The 24,647-nt window shown below is 44.0% G+C and overlaps 1 protein-coding gene across 1 annotated transcript; it reads right to left on the minus strand.

The window, feature by feature from the left end:
* Positions 1–840: 840 nt before the first annotated feature.
* def6c (DEF6 guanine nucleotide exchange factor c) lies at positions 841–24,629 on the minus strand. Its single transcript, XM_023795535.2, has 13 exons — positions 22,957–24,629; positions 22,455–22,613; positions 19,560–19,700; positions 17,209–17,391; positions 15,322–15,549; positions 8,940–9,086; positions 5,222–5,330; positions 4,838–5,016; positions 4,380–4,487; positions 4,141–4,307; positions 3,481–3,664; positions 2,316–2,406; positions 841–1,824 (listed from the first exon to the last, which is right to left on the minus strand). The coding sequence occupies exons 2-13, from the start codon at positions 22,548–22,550 to the stop codon at positions 1,592–1,594; spliced, it is 1,866 nt and encodes a 621-aa protein (XP_023651303.2). The 5' UTR covers positions 22,551–22,613; positions 22,957–24,629; the 3' UTR covers positions 841–1,591.
* Between the last annotated feature and the right edge of the window lie 18 nt (positions 24,630–24,647).

Genomic DNA, 24,647 nt, shown 5'->3' on the forward strand with positions numbered 1-24,647 from the left:
ACAATACTGCAAAAGTTTTTTCATAAGCTGAAACGATCACATGGCACATGCTAATGATCTGACTGAAGAGGAAGTTGCAGCTGAAGCTGACATGGACTAGCACTTGGGTGGTGAGGTGTGGCTGAAGCCACCATCTGTTGTTAAGCTAATCATTTCCACCAGTAATCTTGTTATAAATACAACTGGAAAAACCCAAGTTCACATGTGTTCCAATTGGCCTGCTGATCTCACAATCCCAGACATCCATACTTGACAGGTTGCAGACTGAGTTAAAGTCCTAGTGTTCCATTGTTTACTCTGGAATCTGAGCTAGATCACATGCTCTGTAGATAGAATTTAGTTCTTTTAAATGCAACTTATGCTGTTAGCACTAGTATTAGCATACAAGTCAGACTAACCCTTTATCTGTGTACACCAATACGTACAGCTTTATATTTAATAACTGAAGCCCCACGCACCCGGGTGGGCACCACTACTCTGTCTATACTACATCAATCCCACCTCTTTGTCAATCAACAAGTGCTCACATTCTCAGGCAGCCCTTTGCACCTGTTACAGCTGTCTTCTGTCACAGTTAGCGATTCACCTCTGAGGGCAAAGGAATAAAACAGCCACAGGCTATCAGATTTGGGTTCCTGTGGTACTTATGGTGAGTGACCTGTTCAGATTGAGGGTGCCGCCTTGCAAATCTGACCGCACTTTGGTCTTTGTAAGTAATCTCCATGCTAATCAAATACATTACAGACAAATACTGTAAATGTTGCTGTATGTTCTGAGCCTACATCTTACAGACCACTATGGATCATGTGGATTCTGGTATAAGCAGATTCACAGAAATCCTTGTATTAGACTGTAATTAACCCATTTATTAGAGTCATATAATCAGTACACAAATACTGTACACAGAAAATAACAGTCTAAGAAAGACTATGAACACCATGCAATTAGTGGAGGTTACATTCACATTTACAACAACTGCATATTAAAATGAGATTCATTACACACTGATTACAGCCAGGAACTGAGAGTGAACTGAGTGTAGTTGTCCCTAAAACCACAGGTCATGTCTGCTCTAGAATGGCTCATTATCGCACCATTAGAGTGAAAAATATCTTCTTGTTCATGTTTGTTCTGTAACCAGCTTGTCTAGTATAGAAGATCTTGTAAAAGTTTTTTTAGGGCAATTGTTTGTAAAAAGGCATGGGATAATCATGCAGACTAAGATACCGCTGTGAAGCTTATCTCCTGTCCGATAAGCCTTCATGGTCTCTTCGAAAGACGTAATTCAAACTTATTCATCATATCTGAAAAGGAGAGGTACATTATGGGCAACCCCCCCCTCCCAATGATTCAGTGGGTTTGTTTACAAAGCATCACCAGGTGCCATTATGGCCCGAACAGTTTAACCACACGCATTTTTACAAACTAACCATAACCAAGACCAAGGCACAATATATACAAAGGTCATTTTTTACAAGGAATCCACATGAGCTGTCTTACTATCACTGGGTAGTGATTTTACTGCTGAACTATAAAAAAAACTTATGAAAACTATGTCACTTATCAAGAGTGAAAGTGTCCCAACAGGCACCTAACAGCTTTTCCTATTTTCTGGTGTCTGGTTTTTATCCTTGTCTGATAGGCTGACAGCATCCATGTGCCCAGGAAGACCCTCCTCCTCCTCCTCCTCCGATGATTGGCTGTCAGACTTGGGTGATTGCTGATTGGTGTCAGGCTGGAATTTGGAAATAAACTCTTGGCTGGCGAAGGCAAACTCTGGCTTGGCATGGTTCTTCTTCACGTTCTTGTGTGTCTCAAACCGTTCTGGGGCAGCAAAACACAACATAAGCCAAGATCAGCGACACAAACAGGCAGATCAGTGTTGCTGGGTGTGTCTCTTCTTACCTGGAGCCATTAATAACAAAAAATATTTTTTTTCTCAACAATTAAAATTTTAACTAATAACGGCCATATTTAGGCTGTTTACCATTTGAACAATCCCTTCTTAAAAGAAGGTCCATCCATCCATCCATACATCCATCCATCCATCCATCCATCCATTTTGGACTTCAGGAGACTGGAACACAATGGTCACCATCTTATCAGCATCAATGGTGAGAAATGGAGGCATTTCAGAACTTCAGAATCCTAGGAGTCCATCCCAGGCAAGACCTGTCATGGTCCATCAATAGCAAACAGGTTGCCAAAAAAGGTCTACAGAGGTTACATTTCCTGAGGAGTCTGAAGAAAGCACAACTGCCAAACAGCTGCTGGTCAACTTTTGCAGATGCATCACAGATGCATCAGGCTCTTACCTCCAGGGGAAATGGGCCCCAGCAGCCTGTTCAGCTGCACGTTCCAGTGTTTTACGTGACAGCTGGCTTTCTCCAGCTTCTTCTGAGCCTCCTGCATGATAGTTGGGGGGTGACACAGTACGTCAAAGCTGGGGTCACACAGACACATGCATATATACATACATACAGACTCAGACACATACATATATACATACATACAGACACAGGCACTTACACACACATACATATATACATAGACACACACAGACACAGGCACACACACATATACATACATACAGACACAGACACATACATATATACACAGACAGACACACATAGGCACTTACACACACAAACACGCACAGACACATACATAAATAATAAAAATAATTGATACTTTTATTGATCCCTGTGGGGAAATTTACGCCTCCCCCAACTTGCTCTTTGCAGAGTAAGCTGTCTGAAGGGCAGCCATCTGTAGCAGAGCCCAGGGAGCTGGGGGTTAAGGGCCTTGCTGAAGGAGCCACAGACATGCTGAAGCTGGGTTCAAACTGGCGATCTTCTGATCAGAGGCACACGCGCATGTAGGGTACGCACACACACAGACACACACGCGCATGTAGGGTACGCACACACACGCACACACAGACACACACACGCACACACATGCGCATGTAGGGTACGCACACACACACACACGCACACACACACACATGTTCCCCCAGTTCTGGCAGAATAAATTTCCATGACTTTTCAAATACCACAAGAAAATTTTCCAAAAAATTAAATAAAACCATAAAAACTGGAATAACGAGCAAAAAAGCAGCGATCTCAAATACGCGAAATCTGCCCGGACACGGATGTTTACCAAGGTAGTTATAACTATTGACCTCCACTCGTACGTTTCTGTTAGTACGTTGCGGAACGAAGTGGGAAAAAAAATGAACAAGGCTAGTTTCCAAAACTTTTCCATAACTTTTCCTCTCTATCCAAGAATTCCAAAACTTATCCAGGGCCTGGAAGAATTATTTCAAAATTCCAAAACTTTTCCAGGTTTTCCATGACCGTGGGTACCCTGACACACACAGACATACACACGCACACACACACACATACAGACACAGACTCACACAAACACACCTGCTCCCACCCTGCTAGAAAGCTCTTCTCTCCTGCACATACTCACCTCCAGGTGCTGGTGGCTCCTCTCTCGTGTCTCCCTCAGGGTCTGCAGCTCCTGTGAGGCAGCGTCGATGGCGGACGGCTTTGCTGGGGTGGTTATCTCCAGCTGGCTCTTCTGCTGCAGGGCTCCCTGCTCTTCTTGAAGCTTCTGCAGCTGTTTCAGCTTCTCCTCCTCCTCCTGCAGTAGCCTGAAGGATGGAGACAGATGTGCCAGGACATACAGACATGTGTGAAGCAAACCAACAGTGTGTTGGACTTACTGCAGTGTTTCCTTAGGGACCCAGACAGTTCATATTTTTTCGGTCCTTCCCAGCTGCCAAGACACTTTTACCAGCTATTTGGTGTTTTGATTTGCTAGGAGCTGGGAGGAGCAAACATGTAGACTGTTTGGGGGTCCCTGAGGAAACGCTACTTTATAATATTGTAGCACTGGAATTGTTTTTACTTGACCCCACACAGCAAAATGGCAAATAATACTGTTAGGCAACAAAATAAACAACCCACCCAATAATATTATGCACCCATTTTGACAGTGATATATCACCCATCCAATGCCCTTGTCATCTACCTTACTACTAGGCACAGATATTTTAAATCATCTATGAGCCACCTACCATCATGTGCCCCCTAGTGTCAGCCTATGTGTGTACATGTAAGTGCCTACCGTTCCTGCTCCAGGCGCGCTCGCTCCTCTTCCAGGCGAGCCTGGATCTCAGTGTTCAGTGCCGCCTCCAGCTTCTCCTGTGTCATCTCCAGCTCCTGAATCCTCCTGCGCTGCCGCTCCGCCTCCTTCTCCTTCAAGGTCAGCTCCTCCACCATAGTGTCCCTGGCCTGGCATACGTCAGCAGTGAGATTCATTGCCCTGACGTCAGGGCAGATGCAATGCCTCTGCCTTTCGCTCACCTTCTCAGCCTCTTGCAGCTGTCTCTCCAGCTCCCTCTGCACCTCCCTTTGACGCTCCCTCTCCTTCTCCTCCTGCTCCCGGCGCTTAGCCTCCACCTCCCTCTGGTGCTACATGACACCAACCATAGGGTTAAGCAAAATAAGAATCAATTAAATCTCCTCAGAGAAATTACACTAGCTTGTACACCTGTATTGAGTAAACTATTGGAGATGGATGGATTGATGGACTGATGGACAGAATGATGGATGGATAGATGAATGAATGGATAGATGGGTAAATGGATGGAAGGACTGATGGCTAGATGAATGGATAGATGGAAGGATGGTGCAGACATAGATGAACATTTTCATCATTGTTGCTTTTCTCTGAATGTAGCAATTTAGATCTGTCATTTGGCAGCAGTACAGAACTATAGGCTTTGCCTCTGTAATCACAGAGACGGAGCCTTCATCCTCACCTGGATGATGCTCTCGATCTGTTGTTCCTGGCGCTCCCTCTCCTCCTGTAGCTCCTGCGCCACCTGCACCTCCCCTCGGCTGCGCCGGCTGCTCCCCCTTTGCTCCCGCCGCTTCAGCTTCAGCTCCTGGTGCAGGGATGACTTCCCCTCCCCCAGGAGGCGCAGTGCCGTCTGTATGGCTGGGGGGGGGGGGGGGGGGACAGATGAACCCCACTACAATGAGGCAGCGTTGCACAGCTGCATGTGCACAGACTCATCAAAAGCCAGCTAAATAACCAAAAATCCACCCGACCTGGGATGTACCCCACATGCCGAGTGGCTATAAATCCCATAACCAGCTCGTGCTAACTCACGTAGCACACTTGATCACAATCATTTTCTCACCTTGGATCCACTCAACGCGCTGTTTCTGATCCGAGGCGCTGATCTCGTAGGCCCGGGTGGGTGTCTTAACACAAAACAGACAGCGCCTGCCCTCCTTGTCAGGCAGGGTCTGAGGAGAAGCAGGAGAACAACTGATGAGCTACTAACACACACACACAAACACAACTAACCCATAAAGCCTACAAACTGCTAATATATACCGATACACATAGCGACACCATCTAACGAATTAAACGCCTATAACAAACAGCTAACATATACCGATACACATAGCGACACCACCTAACGAATTAAACGCCTATAACAAACAGGTAACATATACCGATACACATAGCGACACCACCTAACGAATTAAACGCCTATAACAAACAGGTAACATATACTGATACACATAGCGACACCACCTAACAAATTAAATGGCTATAACAAACAGCTAACATATACCGATACACATAGTGACACCATCTAACAAATTAAACGGCTATAACAAACAGCTAACATATACCGATACACATAGCGACACCACCTAACGAATTAAACGCCTATAACAAACAGCTAACATATACCGATACACATAGCGACACCACCTAACGAATTAAACGGCTATAACAAACAGCTAACATATACCGATACACATAGCGACACCACCTAACGAATTAAACGGCTATAACAAACAGCTAACATATACCGATACACATAGTGACACCATCCTACAAATTAAACGTCTATAACAAACAGCTAACATATACCGATACACATAGCGACACCACCTAACGAATTAAACACCTATAACAAACAGCTAACATATACCGATACACATAGCGACACCACCTAACGAATTAAACGCCTATAACAAACAGCTAACATATACCGATACACATAGCGACACCACCTAATGGATTAAACGCCTATAACAAACAGCTAACATATACCGATACACATAGCGACACCATCTAACGAATTAAACGCCTATAACAAACAGCTAACATATACCGATACACATAGCGACACCACCTAACGGATTAAACGCCTATAACAAACAGCTAACATATACCGATACACATAGCGACACCACCTAACGAATTAAACGCCTATAACAAACAGCTAACATATACCGATACACATAGCGACACCACCTAACGGATTAAACGCCTATAACAAACAGCTAACATATACCGATACACATAGCGACACCATCTAACGAATTAAACGCCTATAACAAACAGCTAATATATACCGATACACATAGCGACACCACCTAACGGATTAAACGCCTATAACAAACAGCTAACATATACCCAGGGACGGATTACGGACCGGGCCAGCGGGGCCGCTGCCCAGGGGCCCTTGGGGTGCAGGGGGCCCGTGGGGCCCCTAGCCCAAAACAATTTGCAACGCTTATCAACAATGTATTTTCGTTTGTCTATTTTAGAGGGCCTACATTCTTTGATCCTCTGCCTACAAGGGCCCCTGACCCTATAGGGCCTCTGATGGAAACATGGAGGGAGGGCGTTTGGCTGCCAAGGGCCCTTGAATTGTGGTGGTTGTGGTGGTGGTGCTGGTGGTGGGGGGTGGTTTGGGGGCCCTCGCGAACGTTTTGCCCAGGGGCCCACACAATCCATAATCCGTCCCTGCATATACCGATACACATAGAGATACCATCTAATGAATTAATCGACTATAACAAACAGCTAACATATACTCACCTAAAGGATTATTAGGAACACCATACTAATACGGTGTTTGACCCCCTTTCGCCTTCAGAACTGCCTTAATTCTACGTGGCACTGATTCAACAAGGTGCTGAAAGCATTCTTTAGAAATGTTGGCCCATATTGATAGGATAGCATCTTGCAGTTGATGGAGATTTGTGGGATGCACATCCAGGGCACGAAGCTCCCGTTCCACCACATCCCAAAGATGCTCTATTGGGTTGAGATCTGGTGACTGTGGGGGCCATTGTAGTACAGTGAACTCATTGTCATGTTCAAGAAACCAATTTGAAATGATTCGAGCTTTGTGACATGGTGCATTATCCTGCTGGAAGTAGCCATCAGAGGATGGGTACATGGTGGTCATAAAGGGATGGACATGGTCAGAAACAATGCTCAGGTAGGCCGTGGCATTTAAACGATGCCCAATTGGCACTAAGGGGCCTAAAGTGTGCCAAGAAAACATCCCCCACACCATTACACCACCACCACCAGCCTGCACAGTGGTAACAAGGCATGATGGATCCATGTTCTCATTCTGTTTACGCCAAATTCTGACTCTACCATTTGAATGTCTCAACAGAAATCGAGACTCATCAGACCAGGCAACATTTTTCCAGTCTTCGCCTGTCCAATTTTGGTGAGCTCGTGCAAATTGTAGCCTCTTTTTCCTATTTGTAGTGGAGATGAGTGGTACCCGGTGGGGTCTTCTGCTGTTGTAGCCCATCCGCCTCAAGGTTGTGCGTGTTGTGGCTTCACAAATGCTTTGCTGCATACCTCGGTTGTAACGAGTGGTTATTTCAGTCAAAGTTGCTCTTCTATCAGCTTGAATCAGTCGGCCCATTCTCCTCTGACCTCTAGCATCAACAAGGCATTTTTCGCCCACAGGACTGCCGCATTCTGGATGTTTTTCCCTTTGCACACCATTCTTTGTAAACCCTAGAAATGGTTGTGCGTGAAAATCCCAGTAACTGAGCAGATTGTGAAATACTCAGACCGGCCCATCTGGCACCAACAACCATGCCACGCTCAAAATTGCTTAAATCACCTTTCTTTCCCATTCTGACATTCTATTTGGAGTTCAGGAGATTGTCTTGACCAGGACCACACCCCTAAATGCATTGAAGCAACTGCCATGTGATTGGTTGATTAGATAATTGCATTAATGAGAAATTGAACAGGTGTTCCTAATAATCCTTTAGGTGAGTGTATACCGATACACATAGAGATACCATCTAATGAATTAATCGGCTATAACAAACAGCTAACATATACCGATACACATAGAGATACCATCTAATGAATTAATCGGCTATAACAAACAGCTAACATATACCGATACACATAGAGATACCATCTAATGAATTAATCGACTATAACAAACAGCTAACATATACCGATACACATAGAGATACCATCTAATGAATTAATCGACTATAACAAACAGCTAACATATACCGATACACATAGAGATACCATCTAATGAATTAATCGACTATAACAAACAGCTAACATATACCGATACACATAGAGATACCATCTAATGAATTAATCGACTATAACAAACAGCTAACATATACCGATACACATAGAGATACCATCTAATGAATTAATCGACTATAACAAACAGCTAACATATACCGATACACAGAGATACCATCTAATGAATTAATCGACTATAACAAACAGCTAACATATACCGATACACATAGAGATACCATCTAATGAATGAAACGCCTATAACAAACAGCTAACATATACCGATACACATAGCGACACCATCTAATGAATGAAACGCCTATAACAAACAGCTAACATATACCGATACACATAGCGACACCATCTAATGAATGAAACGCCTATAACAAACAGCTAACATATACCGATACACATAGAGATACCATCTAATGAATTAATCGACTATAACAAACAGCTAACATATGGCAAAACAATGTCATCCCGTGAATGGAAAACCAATGCACGAAAGCCCCACACTGTAGCTGTACCTCCACCACGCAGTCCTTGTCCAGAGGTATTTCTCCCTTCTTCTCCTTAAGGTCCTCACTGACATAGTAAGAGATGTTGGAGGACTTCAGGACGAACCAGCGCTCTGTCCAGTTCCGCCGCATGTGCCCCTTCTTCCACATGTATCCCTGTGGGAGAGAAAAGGAGGGCCTTAAGGAATGTGATTGGCTGCTGGCAGGTCAAAAGCATCAAATGGAAGAGTTACCCCAATGGCTCCCTTAGTGAAAGCACAAGCTTTAGTGCCCATTCAATGATCCACAGGTGTTCCTCACCTTATGATGAGGTTACAACCCAATGAACCCATCGTAAGTGGAAAATATCATAAGTTAAATATGAGTGTGATATGATAAATAAGTAAAATAAGTACTGTCACTGAATAAATAAATAAATAATTACTGTAATCAACTAAATACAGTAACTGAAAAGTAAGTGTATATGGTTAAACACAGGGAAAAAAACACCACATGATACACTGTTAAACACTGTATTAAACTGGCTATCACTAAAGAGACTGAGATGCTGCCATCGGCTGGCATCAATAGAAATTATTGTACGACATACCGCTAACCCGGAATAGATCAAAATTCAAAGTTGACTGTTGAATGTGCATTGCTATCACACCATTGGTTTCGATGGGATTCCTGTCACTCTGGCTGACCATGTCCTTATCCATAACCAATCAATGAGAGAAGCTGGACAAAGAGTACAATAGAATCTGAGTCGCTTCACAGTGGCTTCTATAATCTGGACCTTCAGAGAGGAAAATTGGTAGGTAATTTGTATACTGCTCTCTACTGTAACCGTGGAGTGCTGTACTCTTTGCTATTACAGCACATGTACTGCAGACCATAGCTGTCAAGTCTCCCGTTTTGGCCGGGAAACTACCGTATTTTACCCCTCTTTCCCGCCATCTGTCATGACACGAAGAACACGGACCAGGGAAACAGGCGGACGAAATCAGGAACGGGGTTAAATAAAAGGGTTTAATGGGAAAACGTAAGGGCATAAGGAAAAAACAACAAAACAGAGCTACAGGACGATACAACCAGGCATAACATTACAATGACAGAACTAGGGAAACAAACTCTGACGTGGACTTAAATACATCGAACTAATACAGACAATTGAAAACAGCCGTGAAACACTGGGAATCGACATGAGGTTAACGAGGGGGGCGTGGCACAGAAGGATCAGCACGATCGGGGGGTGACACCGTCCTCCCTTATTAGTATTTTCCTGTAAATCTCCCGTATTATAATATCATTTAAAAAAAAATCATCTGCCTCTCCAAACTGAACTGCCAGTAGCCTCGCGAGAACTGCCACCTGCAGTAGTCTGCAGGTCATTTACAACATTAACCAGGTCATAAATGTGGAGGTTAAAATGGCAATGCTGTGTGCCAAAAACAAAGTTACTTTCACCTTCTGTAACGACTTCAACAAGGATACAAAGTCTGCAACAAATCTGTATAATAAGTCATGAGAAATTAAAAGAAAATGTGTAATGAAAATAAAATGTAAATGACAAGTGGTTATTTTAGATTTCTTGTACACCTGTCTTAAAATGTAAGGGATACTGGAGTTTGGTTGGGGTGGTGGGATGGCTCGCGGTGGGTGCCGGACAGTATAGAGCTGGACCGAACAGCCCTCAAAAGGAAGCCCGGCACCCCATACTCCCGGAGCACCCTCCACAGGACTCCCCGAGGGACACGGTTGAATGCCTTCTCCAAGTCCACAAAACACATGTAGACTAGTTGGGCAAACTCCCATGAACCCTCCAGAACCCTGCGGAGAGTATAGAGCTGGTCCACTGTTCCATGGCCGGGACGAACACCACCTCCTGAACACCACCTCCTGAATCCGAGGTTCGACAATCCGGCGGACCCTCCTCTCCAGAACCCCTGAATAGACCTTACCAGGGAGACTGAGGAGTGTGATCCCCCTATAGCTGGAGCACACCCTCTGGTCCCCCTTCTTAAAGAGGGGGACCACCACCCTGGTCTGCCAGTCCAGAGGCACTGCCCCCGATGTCCATGCGATGCTGCAGATGCGTGTCAGCCAGGACAGCCCCACAGCATCCAGAGTCTTAAGGAACTCCGGGCGGATCTCATCCTCCCCCCGGGACCTGGCCACTGAGGAGCTTTTTAACCACCTCAGCGACCTCCGCCCCAGAGATAGGGGAGTCCACACCCAAGTCCCCATACTCTGCTTCCACATTGGAAGGCGTGTCGGTGGGATTGAGGAGGTCTTCGAAGTACTCCTTCCACCGACCCAAAACGTCCCGGGTTGAGGTCAGCAGCACCCCATCCCCACCATAAACAGTGTTGATGTTGCACCACTTTCCTGCCCGGAGCCGCCGGATGGTGGACCAGAATCGCCTCGAAGCCGTCCGGAAGTCGTTTTCCATGGCCTCACCAAACTCCTCCCAAACCCCAGTTTTTGCCTCAGCGACCGCCGAAGCCGCATCCTGCTTGGCCTGCCGGTACCTGTCACCTGTCCCACAGGCTAAAAAGGCCCAATAGGACTCCTTCTTCAGCTTGACAGCATCCCTCACCACTGGTGTCCACCAGCGGGGTCTGGGATTGCTGGCGCGACAGGCACCGACCACCTTATTCAATTCAATTCAATTCAATTCAATTTTATTTATATAGCGCATTATCACAACATTACATTGTCTCAATGCGCTTTACATTTCTGCCTCGTAAGGACCCCCCATTGAGTAAGCCAAAGGCAACGGTGGCAAGGAAAAACTCCCTAAGAGGATGAAACCTTGGGCGGAACCAGACCCAAAGGGGGAGCCCATCCTCCAGGGGCCGGCAGATGAGTCAAACAAACAAGATGATATGACTAAGCTAATACAGGGGTTGAAATATATGTCTGAATGCAGCGGCCGACCAGTGCAGGCACGGGGTGCTTGATGCACGATGGCAGGATTAATAGAGGCACAGCTGCAGGGAAGGATGGCGAGGCATCGTGTTGAGCCAAGGGCAGGCAGGTTGGAGGGCAGTTGCCAGAGGTGGAGGTAGTTGTCTTGCAGGCAGCAGAGGCATAAATTCTTCAATGACATTGTGCTCCAGGGAGCACACCCCAGAAGGGGTGAGGGAGGAAGTAAGAATAATTGTGTATTAGCCAGAGTTGAGGAAACCAGAGGCAATGCAAGCAAAATGATCGAGTGCAATATTCGTCTAGGCTCCGGCAGATCTGGGTATAGCAGCATGAGAAAGAGGGAGAGACAGGCGGAAACACAGGCATGGGGACTCCCTGAACATCAGCACTCTAGTGTAAAGCTAGAGTGACAGCACTGACGCATCAGTTTATCCAAAGCCAATGACACCGATCCCCACCCAGCTCATCACCTCATACTGTTAGTCTGACTGGGAGTGAGCGACTAGCTGGAACCAGAACTAGGTTTCCTATACGCTAAGCTATACAACTGCGTTTTTAATCTAGACTTGAAAAGCGAGAGTGTGCCTGAATCCCGCACATCCGCCGGGAGACCATTCCACAGCTGCGGAGCTCTGTAAGAGAATGCTCTGCAGCCTGCCGTAGCCCTGTCTACTTTAGGAACTAATAGATATCCTGCTCCTTGTGAACGAAGCAGGCGAGAAGGGTTGTAAGGGACCAGAAGATCATTGAGATATTGTGGTGCAAGGCCATTCAGAGTTTTGTAGGTCAATAGCAATAATTTGTAGTCAATCCTAAACTTGACCGGTAGCCAGTGCAGGGAAGACAGGATAGGGCTAATGTGATGAAATTTTTTAGTTTTTGTGAGAACACTGGCAGCTGCATTTTGTACTAACTGAAGTTTATGTAGAGATCCAGATGGACAACCCGAAAGGAGGGCATTACAGTAGTCCAATCTAGAAGTTATAAAGGCATGTATTAGTTTTTCTGCATCTTGAAAGGAAAGCATCTTCCGAAGCTTGGCTATGTTCCGTAGATGGTAAAATGCCGTACTGGTAATGCTATTTATGTGAGCACTGAAGCAGAGGTCAGAGTCTACCAGGACACCAAGATTTCTGACCACTGTTTTAAATTGAGTAGGGAGGCCGCTAGGGTTGGGGTTTACAAACTTATTGCGGGCATCCTTAGGACCGATTAAAAGAACCTCAGTTTTTTCAGTATTTAACATGAAGAAATTCCTTGCCATCCAACAACGGATGTCTAGCAGACAGTCGGCTAAAGAAGAGAGCTGGGATGCGTCACTAGGTTTGACAGATAGATACAATTGTGTATCATCAGCATAACAATGAAAATTAACACTGTAATTTCTAATTATGTTACCAAGCGGTAGCATATATAGATTGAACAGTAGTGGGCCCAACACTGATCCCTGCGGGACACCATATCTTACTTTAGTGGCTATGGATGACTCATTGTTTACATGGACAAACTGGTAACGATCAGTTAAATACGAACGAAACCACAGTAGTGCTGTCCCTTTAATGCCAATCAATGTTTCCAGCCGGTCCAAAAGAATATTATGGTCTACAGTATCGAATGCTGCAGTTAGATCCAGTAAGAATAATAGCGATATACAGCCACGGTCGGAAGCCATAAGCAAGTCGTTTATCACTTTGACTAAGGCCGTTTCTGTGCTATGATTGGGTCTGAAACCAGACTGATATAGCTCGTTAGCATTATACCTTATGGCCACAGCTCCGGCCAGCCGCCACCACAATGGAGGCGCGGAACATGGCCCATTCGGACTCAATGTCCCCCACCTCCCTCGGGACATGGGAGAAGTTCTGCCGGAGGTAGGAGTTGAAACTCCTCCTGACAGGGGATTCCGCCAGATGTTCCCAGCAGACCCTCACTACACGCTTGGGCCTGCCAGGTCTGGCCAGCTTCCTCCCGTACCAGCGGTGCCAACCCACCACCAGGTAGTGATCGGTTGACAGCTCCGCCCCTCTCTTCACCTGAGTGTCCAAGATATGTGGCCGCAAGTCCGATGACACGATTACAAAGTCGATCATCGAACTGCGGCCTAGGGTGTCCTGGTGCCAAGTGCACATATAGACACCCTTATGCCTGAACATGGTGTTCATTATGGACAATCCGTGACGAGCACAGAAGTCCAACAACAAAGCACCGCTCAGGTTCAGGTCGGGGGGGCCGTTCCTCCCAATCACGCCTCTCCAGGTCTCACTGTCATTCCCCACATGAGCATTGAAGTCCCCCAGCAGAACAAGAGAGTCCCCAGAAGGAGTGCTCTCCAACACCCCTTCCAGGGACTCTAAAAAGGGTGGGTATTCTGAACTGCCGATGGCGCATAAGCGCAAACAACAGTCAGGACCCGTCCCCCCACCCGAAGGCGAAGGGAGGCTACCCTCTCGTCCACTGCGGTAAACCCTAATGTACAGGTGCCCAGCCAGGGGGCAATAAGTATGCCCACCTTCGCTCGGGCCTCTCCCCGCAGGCTACTGTAATACATTAAAATGTTTACTGTATTCTATGTTCTTTACTGTATCAGTTGCATATTTACAGTCCATTTACCTTTATGGTTTATTTTACTACAGTACATTGAGGAATGAAAATTTGATAAATTTATACATGGGTTGTGTCTTTATTTTGTGTTCATCGTTTAAAGATGTTGTTCCATTGGTTATTGCAGTAGCAGGTTTTTACGGTAGTGTTTTGAATTGATCTCTGCTGGGGTGCAGTGGCTACTTCATAGTGTGTGTATTTGATAGCTTTTATGTAATGCCCGAAGGCAAAGTTTGGGTTAGATGCAAGATTAGTTTTGAGTAGAGTTTGGTTTTGACATGAAAGTTTGAAAATTGTGAAGATTAATGTGCAATTATGCATTTGTGTTTAAGAAAAACCGCAATATCACACATTGCCCAGCCGCATATGCTCTAGCCATTATCCGAATTCTGTACAAAATATGACGCCTTGCATCCTGATGATGTCATTCAGTACCAGTACCAGTTTTATGCCAGTGGAAAACCAGCACAAGAAGTACAATTATTTTTGGTGTATTGGAAAAGCACCCCACGTGGTATTTAGGGAACCGCACTTGGGGTTAGAAGTTAATCTAAAAGGAAGATTCACATCTGAGCAGTTCCTTTATCAATCAATGCTGGGCATAAGAAAGGTTCAGCTTTAACAAACTGACAATCCGGCACATCTTCATACTGTGGAAAGTCTTACTTTAATTTAAAGTATTATTGGATGATTATTAAATACACAGAAATACATCCCAAGCCTTACTTGTGACGACTCACAAATGCAATGGCTGTTTCATGACAACGGAGACGCTGAATGCAAATATCTATCAATGGCATACTGATCAACAACACTACAGTGTGGCCATTTCATATTCAGCAGAACAGATCCACTTTAAGGGTAAGACGAGCATCACCTTCTTGAGGATGTTGTGGTACATCTCCTGAAAGACATCGTCCAAAGTCAGGCTGAAGGTGTCCACGCTTGTGATCCGCAAGAGCTGCCCAGAACTAATGTGCTCCAGGAACTTCCAGACAGACATGCCTTCCTGCAGGGAAGGATCATGGGATAGGAGATCCTCCAGCAGTCTGCCATCCCAGTCCTGGTTCATGGCTGTGGAGATCTTCTTCATCAGGTACTCCACCTATTTGAAGTGCACAGATGGGGTTTGAGACAAAGGTAGCTGAAACCTCTTAAAATACAGCTACAAAACTACTGTGACATTTCTAGGGACATTCTAGAGACAGGAATGCTACATGAGAAAGACAGTGAGCCTGTACTATAAGCAGCTTGCAGACACAGCTGGTATCTTCTTTGTGAGGGGACCAAGGCAGAACGTCAAGATAAGAAGTTTCCAGACAAAATGTCCAGGAGTTTTATCTGGACTGATGTAAGCCTCGATTCTCAGAGGCTTCCTGATGACATGTCGAAACACCTAATATGCAGTCAATGCAAACATATTCAGACAACACTGACAGCAATCAAATAAGGAAAAAGCTTATAAAACCACAAAAGGATACAGATAGACTGCATAATGCACTGTCTCTTGCATAGTTTTTGTTTTTACAGCCCCCTGTCAAATTCAATGCTATAGAGAATGCTATATATTTGCATTGACTTGAGTGAATGATGCTAAAGTGCAGTATTGACTTTGTACTTTGAACATCACCATGGTACCTATCAGCCTCATTCTCCACCGTCTCCATGGCAATATAAGATATAATCTGTAGATATGACACAACTGCTGAAACCAACAGGAAGTTGCTGCTGCCTTGCAGGAAGTAGCTAGACGAGGTGAACCTGACAGAACACTGAGCTAGAACCGAGCAGTAATGAGGAGGAACCTCACAGCTGTGAGGAGGAACCCAACAAATGTGAGCAAGACCCCAGCAGCTGTGAGGAGGAAATCCACAGCTGTGAGGAAGAGCCCCGCAGCTGTGAGGAGGACCCCACAACTGTGAGCAGGAACCTCACGGCTGTGAAGGGGAACCCAGCAGCTGCGAAAAGGAACCCAGCAGCTGTGAGCAGGAACCCAGCAGCTGTGAGGAGGAACCCAGCAGCTTCCTTCTATGCTGCACTTCTGGGGAAGTCTAATTCAGAATAATCCACCCATACATACTTAATAATCCCTTATCCACTGCTTGAGAAAAATAATCCTTTTCAGTATCTGTGGGTCTCTTGTTTCAGGTTTGGTTTCCTTACTGCAGAGCAAAGGGCTGGTGGCAAACCTTCGCTCTGCTGGAGAAGCTCTGTCAAAACTAGTTGCTGGTGGTAATGATGACACCCACCATGATCTGGATTACACTGCTTTACACTGGATTCATATGGAAGCCTTCCAAATGATATAGACCAGTTGATCAACAACAATTTCTACTTCACTGTTAAATCAAACATTTTTTTAATTTGTAGTCTAGGCAGGAAACCTATTCACTCTGCCATAGGGTGGCCCATGGGCTCAGTGCTAGGCCCGCTGACTCAAACCTCCAGCATTGTGGGTACCAATCCCATAGCCTCAGGTGTAGCACAGCTCCAGGCCCTTCTGTGACCCCAGTCAGGATAAGAGAACAGATAACCCTGGTTCACATAGCAGGCCATACCCCAAACCGCACTTCTGTGATAGAATAGCTGTAGGCAATCTGAACCACACTGAAATTTAAAGAACATATAAAAATTAGCACGTGGTCTATGAAACATAATGAGAATTCTTTCCATGCTGGGTACTGTGGATGTCAAAATGTTTCTCTCATCAGTGCCGTACTCGAACACATTTGCAGACAGCTAAGCCCCCCCCCTCCCCATGCACCTCAGCTGGGATCATGATCAGGGGGTAGCGATCTTCCGACAGCAGGTTGAAGAGACAGAAGAGCTTGAAGCTGTCCTTCCGTGAGCACACAGTGTCCTTCACCCCCGGCCCAAGGTTCTTCTTCACCGTCATCATCCAGCACAGGTCATCTAACATCTCCTTGTCAAAGGTTCCCTCTTTTGCCTGACAAAACAAGAAGTTTATGACCAACCATCAGACAAACCTCCGGAGTCTTGCTGAGCTTGTATATAAGTAAGGTGGACTGGGGGTGCAGCAAGTGCTCCTTAGACATTAACCAGAACAATGTACTTAATTATCTCTTTTGCAGTGCATACACCATGCCAACTAGTGTTTTATTATGTTTGTTATGTGCTATGCCAGAAACTTAGAGGTACCAGACATTATTTTCTAAGCACATAGCAGCTATCTCCTGGACTTGTGGATTCTTGCTCTATAATGGCAAAAAGATCCGGCCATACTCGTCAGAAAATGCTGCTCAGCGTCTAGTCTAGGCACTTGTCACCTTGTGACTTAACTACCTCAACTTGTTACTAACATAGGGTGACCAGATAATCCATGTCAGGGAGGACACCCTGAGCTAGGACAGGAATTGTAAATTACCATTTCAATTAAACGGACCTGGATTTCACTTGAGCTCTTGCTGTGTGCTGATTGGTCAGTCTCCTATAATCATGCATGTGTCACTAATGCTAATGTGAAACAGCTGGATGAATCTTTCAGTCAAGGAAACAAACCAGTCAAAGCACAAGAAAAGCTAAACTATTTAGCCGAGCACAGGAGCCTTTCAATTAGATAGTAGTTTATAAAACCCGAAGTAACTCAACGTGTCCTCCCTGACATGGATTGTCTACCACCCTAGTTACTAACAGGGCTGCCAGCTTGTGCCGTCAAACCGCTGCAGGTGATTCAAAAAGCAGCAACATGTCTGGTATTCAATCGGCCAAAATGCTTTCTTGTCCCACCCTTCTTTGACTCTCTTTATTTAGGCACTATGTTGACTTGCTCATCAAGACTTACATCCTATGTCGCCCTCATTAGTCAGCAAGCTAATGGCATCTGGAGATACAAAATAAATTGAGCTCTAGATGTTTCTCCTGTGTGGTTCCTTGATGGAAAGAGCTATCAACAGCGAGTCATCAGATTCCTTTTCAACCTTCAAGAAATACCTCAAGACCCATCTTTTATAAGAATACCTCAACCATTGACCTGCTCTGTCTTGCTCTGTGATACCTCAGCTATGGATTCTTGACAATAATGGATGCTATTGTATTTTTTCTCATGGCGTCTTTAAGTTGAATATCTCTTATTTGAGTTTTGAAATATTTTTGTGTGACACTGCATCACTTTAATGCTAAATTACACCAAGTAAATAAGCCACTAAGCTTTTGTGCCTATGATGAGAAGGTCACCGGTTTGAGCCCAGCTTCGGCAGAATAGCCACATGTCTGTGGGCCCTTGAGCGAGGCCCTTAAGCCCCAGGTCCATGGGTACCGCTGCAGGTGGCTGCCCTGAACTGCCAAGCTGCAGTATTTTTTGTATTTGCCCTACTCTGTTTCAAAATTCTATATGCTAATATAACAGTATTTGGAACACATGGTATATAGGACACTATTTCATTAACTATACACCTAATGGAAAGAAATATACAAAGTAGCCTGGCCTCACATTTGGAGACAGTAGACCACAGTTCAGGAAGCTGAAAGATCTGACATTATACTGGCACTACAGATAACATAGGAAGTACATCACTACGGTCTGAAAAGTCTGCTTGCCTAAATATGGAAAATCTACAGCTGATCCTAGTGACTGTCAGCATTCTGCAGTGGTAACAGCGATGTCTCACTGTAGTGCCAGGGAAGATGCAGACATCATTACGTTATCAATGCTCTCACTTGTCCTTACATTCTAGTTCTACTTTTAAATGTTTTAATCAAACAATCAGAGATCAAAGGTCATGGGGGAAAACACAAAAACCAGCTCCTCCTACGTGTTTTCTGCTCACCAAGCAAGGTCACTTCCTGTAGCGTATCCAAAGACTTGTAGAGAACCATCTTGTATCTGCTCAATACACTCAGTACTCAGCTACCTTTCATTTAAGGACCACAGGAGAGGCCACTGCCCTGAAACGTTAACTCTTCAAAAGATTTAGCACCGTTTTAACATAATTAACTGGTGTTAATCACAATGTGTAAGGAAAATCTGCTACCAAACTCTTCAAAGACTACAATGCAAACTGTTATATGCCCTGTTGTTTTTCGAGCCTGAATGTGGACTTCATGTTTGCGTGGGCGGTCCGATGCTAATGCTACACAAAAGTCAACATGCGGTACCTTGGCCAGGATGTAGTTGTTGAGGTAGGGCATGTAGCCGTGGTTGGATACCGGCCCCTCATCGTCATCACGAAAGTGCTCCTCCAGTGCCACAGGATCATGCGGGATATTCAAGGCCGTGTAAAGGTTGTGAGAAAGCACCTGGAGAGGGTTCGAGAGATGACATCACCATGTAATTAATGTCATTATTTGGGTCTATTGTGTGGCCAAGGACAGCCCTCAGACTACTATACAAATAATTAACTATACAATTATTCCCATTGTAACACTGCACAACACATAATTACAGCCATTGTGAACGAACTGTCAAGATTATAACAGAATGATTATTTTCCATTCCTACTACAGAGCAAAAATGCCATATTTGTTTCACACTGATAAGATATTGAGAGATATTGATTGATAAGATAAAATTGTTTATGCCAAATACTTAATTTGAGTTCAACACTAGTACTCAACTGAAAATTTCAGTGCATTCCTGCAGAAAATGGTAATCCTGCACACAAAGAACAAAGAGCTGTTCTTTGAAATGATTTTAAAAAGCAGAGTAGAAGCAGTTTTCCCTTCCCAAAAACAGTACTTGACAGCTGTGTACAGGACAAAACTGCTATACTCTCATACCAGAATCATTTAAGGTGCTTTTCCACCACACCAGGTATCATACTTTTGATATGGTATTTTCAATATTTTCTCTTTTCCATTGACTTCTGGTCGAGTACCAGTACCAAAGATTCCAGTACCTAAAGTGCCAAAACAGCTGGGGTACTTTTTTGGTACTTCAGTACTTTGGGGAGGGACTTGAATCGTTTTCTTTGTCAATTGGTTATGCAAATAGCCTGTCTCTGAAACACAGTACAAACGCCGCCTTGAAAATAGTTGCCAACTCAGAAAACAATAAACAAAGTAAAAAAATTAAAGTAATATTAATGGATGCATGGCCAAATGAAAATGTACCCTATCAATTCCTTTGCAATATCTTGGCAAATGTGCAATTACCAACCTACCCAATAGTTTCACTTATTCTTATTGACTAAAGCCCTTCCTCCTTTATTTATTATATTTATGATGCTCTTGCATATACCCCCCACAATGTTTCTTGACCTATACATTGTGTATATTGTGTTTTTATATCTTGTACTGACACTGTCACTTTTCTTGCATCTTTGTGGTCTTGCCAGCTAATTTCGTTGTCCAGGCAACTGTACAATGACAATAAAAAGTCTTGAAGTCTCATTTAAACACTGTGATTTCAAAGCATAATCAGGAAGCCAGTCTATTTCCTGGGCCCTGACATTCAGGATATTTCCATGGCACAGATGCCACATGTCTTAGACAGAAAGCTAAAGTACCCAGAGGAAACACAAGGATACACTGTAATAAACAAGAAAAGCAGAAATTCTTCACTTTACGATCTGAAGCCAGAGTGACACCAACCACAACAGAGGTGTGAGATACCGAAATAGCTCACAGAGCTACGTCGCCTCTTTGGGCCCATGTTCTGAAAGGCAGATTAACCAGCGTCAATACTACCTACATGTCCCATGAGTAATGGAAACGGTTAGAGTATTTACGTTGTGGTCCAATTAAGTAATAATGAGTCCTTCTTGTTCAGTAGAGTTATTGTTAAAAAAATTAAGCTAAGGAGTAACTACAGCATAAGTCACAGTCTCCATTAAACTGCCTTCACTGGCAAGCCACACACACCTATGGCAACATCCTATTTAAGCCATTATTCAAATATTCTAGTGCAAGTACTTTGTAAATAAAAAACTAACACTGAATTGCTCTGTCTGTAGTCATTATTCACCTAAGCTACGATCTCTAACGAAAATGATCCGGCACCACGTCATACAGTAAAATGGTGTGTTCGAGAACCTGCGCCTGTGCGCTGGTCAAATCCCAGGGTCCCCAGAGCGATTTCTCCATTGGGGTTTTGGACAAGGCCCTTAACCTGCACTTGCATCAAGTCCTATCTTATCTTTCATTCTGTAAAATAAGTAAAACGCGAACATTTTGAAAATTGGAGGGAAAATCGGACTGTTGATCTAACAGTTCGATTTTAAAGGTTTAATATAGTAAGAGCTTAGTATGCCTAATAATAAAATATTTCTTACAAGGAACTGGCATTTTTTAGCAAACATGTTCTGTTGAAATACTTAGGAATGTAACACGTGTTTTCGGGAAGTCGCACGACACACGGCCCTCTCGAAAGATGTGAACCGCAGCTCCTACAGGGAACAAGTCCCAGCAAGAGACGCCTTCTGCAGCCTGCAACTAAAGATGCTGGGCGAGACGTGCCGCGACTCGAAAGCGCCGTGAGAAAGGCAAGACCGACGAATCTGCGTCAGCCAGGATTGCTCATGCATTTTTTCAGTTTTTACTCCTGAATTTAACTACAACTGCAAAGCAAGTAGCGCACTAGATGTCTGGACTGGTTCATATTCACACATGCAGGCCCCTTTCGCATTAAACTTTGAGGCTTGTTGACACACTGAACAACATTCCTTTGCACTGCAGAGAAATCTGCGACCAACATTAGATATCCTTTGAGAAGCTGCAGACACAAAAGCAATCTGGTTACAGTCTATTTAATTTTGTTTTCTTAATTTTAGATGTACACATGTGTAAAGTTTCAGGTTTCATTTACCAAGTTACATATTGTGGTGCGTGACCACATATATTTAGATCGAGTTAAAATACGTGATGATAAGATCATAATATGAAAAAGTCCCCGTCCTCACATGAAGGAAAAGAAGTTATAACAGATGCATAGAAAAGTACGTGTTCTAACGACATGGACAAGATCTGCAGTAGTCATTAAGGTAAAGTTGACTACGTCTATTAAAAGTATTCGAAAACTCACTTCCTGTAGGAGAAACAATACGAGAAGAGTACCTTTAATTGTGACTTGGACACTTTGCCGCTATGCTCCGCATCCAGCGAGGTAAATGCATACCAGATGGATTTGAGAAGCTCCGATCGGAGGTCCATTTCGCAGTAACATTGACTGACGCTGGTCAGACGCAGCGCCGCGCGGAAGCAAGTCGGTTAAAGCTGCGAGAAAGAAAGAATGCGGCTCCAGCAGAAGAGGGAGTGGGTGGAGATGGAACCAGATCAGAAGATGTATCGGAACGGAGGGGAAACGGGGTACTGTCGTGTATAAACTAGTTAGATGATACAATAAGCGATAACAAACCGCAAACACACACACAAATATATATATATATATATGATGGCAATCCCAATTGAGGGCTCAGTACAAATTCCTCAAGAAAAGAACTGGAGTGCAAGTCGAGCATCGATAGTTTTTATTGCTCGAAAGGGTTACACAAGTACAACGAAATTTTATTAGTAGCAGCTTCTGTAACAGAAATAACTTACGTGCCTTTATACTTACATTTATATGACACAACAATCAAACACAGTGTCTCAACTGGTTTTGCCTTAAGATGCACATTATTTCATTATTACTTGGCCAGTAGCGGCGACGGATAAAAGTTGTCGATGGGAGACCCACCGGTTGAGAAACATTGCCACACAGGATTTCCTTAGAGAAGAAAAATATCTGTCATTAAGTTTAAATAACATTTGTTTCTGTAAGGCAACGTGCATGGAAGCACGTTATTATTACTGCAAGTCGATGTCTTGAAGTATACCTTGTTCTGATTAGGCTTAACTGAACAAATGAAGGCAAAATAGAAACCCTTACCGAATAATACAATTTTCACCCAAGTGGGTAAACATGGGGCAAAATGTGTGAGGAACAAAATCAGCAAATAATATTTTATTGCAGCTACAGTATGGGTGAACAGCACGATTATACTGTGCAGCTCTTGTGAGCCATTGAATCTGTAGAATTATTTTTACATAATAATTGATAGTCTCCAAGAAATTGATTTGGCTACATTATCAAAGGTAACGTACTGACAGAACATAAAGAACATAATCTAATTTCTCATTAAATAGGTCATAAGATTTTGCAAGTAATTTATTGCTAATTTAGACAACTGTAAAATTAAGAGAAATAGAAATTCAGTATGCTGCACATCTGTTAATTTGTTTTGGTGCTTTCTGGGTGCCAGGAAAGCATGGCTGCATGACCCAGTACATACTGCAGGAGGTGCTGCAGGAACACAGGGTCCTGAGGGCTGCTACTGTGTGCTATCGAGACCTTGTTTGAATGCAGCAAGATACTTTGTACAGAATGAAATCTGGTCTCCACTCCAATTTGTGATTTTTAAAGACAGGATATCAGGGTGCAGGCATGGCTGAACTCTGGAGGGGAGACGTGACGTCTCGCAGTTTGCAAACGATGTGCTTTGGGCCTCATCCAGCTCAGACTCCCTGCATAAACATAAGGATTCGAGCAGCTGGAATGAGAATGGAATGGCTGCATTGGCATATCAGTGTTTTCCTGCTACCAATTGGTAGAGCTGTCACCATCTCACATTTTCACTACATGATCATTGTGGCCAAAAGAATTCATGATAACTCTATAATAACACCATGCAGGGCTCTATTACAGGGATTTTGGTGTATTTATGCCCAGAAAAATCTGTCTAAATAGCTTTTCAGTACTAAACAGATACTTACACCCACAATTTCATAAGCAGATTAGTTATACACCTAAATATTGAGAGGTATATTGTGATGCCCAAAAATTTGTATTCTGTATACACTGGAAAGACATTTAGCAAAACCAGTTCTATCCAGGTTGATCGTTAGACATAATTAGCAGTACTAGTTGATAACAATCCATGTCATGGTGTTTTGCACAAACACCACATTAATATGTCCACAGATAGCGGCTGGACAGCACTGTGTGGACAACCAATTCAATGAGAAACAAGTAAGACGCAAGTGCTAATATACAGTATATAACCACAGCTTTAAGTTCTGTTGATGAAGGGCACAGCCATCTTGAATTTTGAGGTCGGGGTTTTAGAGGTTCCTCCGACGTTTCTGAGTCAGAACTCCAACTTCAGGGGATGTTCCAGTTGAAAGTTCCGCCTATGAACTAGGAAATTCCAATTTCCCAGTTCAAATAGAACTCAGCATATGTTGTCAGAAAAAGCTGATGGTTTATTG

The sequence above is a fragment of the Paramormyrops kingsleyae genome, chromosome 1, assembly GCF_048594095.1.
Source record: "Paramormyrops kingsleyae isolate MSU_618 chromosome 1, PKINGS_0.4, whole genome shotgun sequence".
Classification (NCBI taxonomy): domain Eukaryota; kingdom Metazoa; phylum Chordata; class Actinopteri; order Osteoglossiformes; family Mormyridae; genus Paramormyrops; species Paramormyrops kingsleyae.

Excerpts from the sequence above, each read along its gene's own strand:
- def6c (XM_023795535.2), bottom strand. The coding sequence starts at position 22,550 with ATGGACCTCCGATCGGAGCTTCTCAAATCCATCTGGTATGCATTTACC. Across the intron at positions 17,392-19,559 it reads ACAACTACATCCTGGCCAAG|GCAAAAGAGGGAACCTTTGA; the intron begins GTACCGCATGTT and ends TTGTTTTGTCAG. Across the intron at positions 3,665-4,140 it reads GCGCGCCTGGAGCAGGAACG|GCTACTGCAGGAGGAGGAGG; the intron begins GTAGGCACTTAC and ends TCCATCCTTCAG.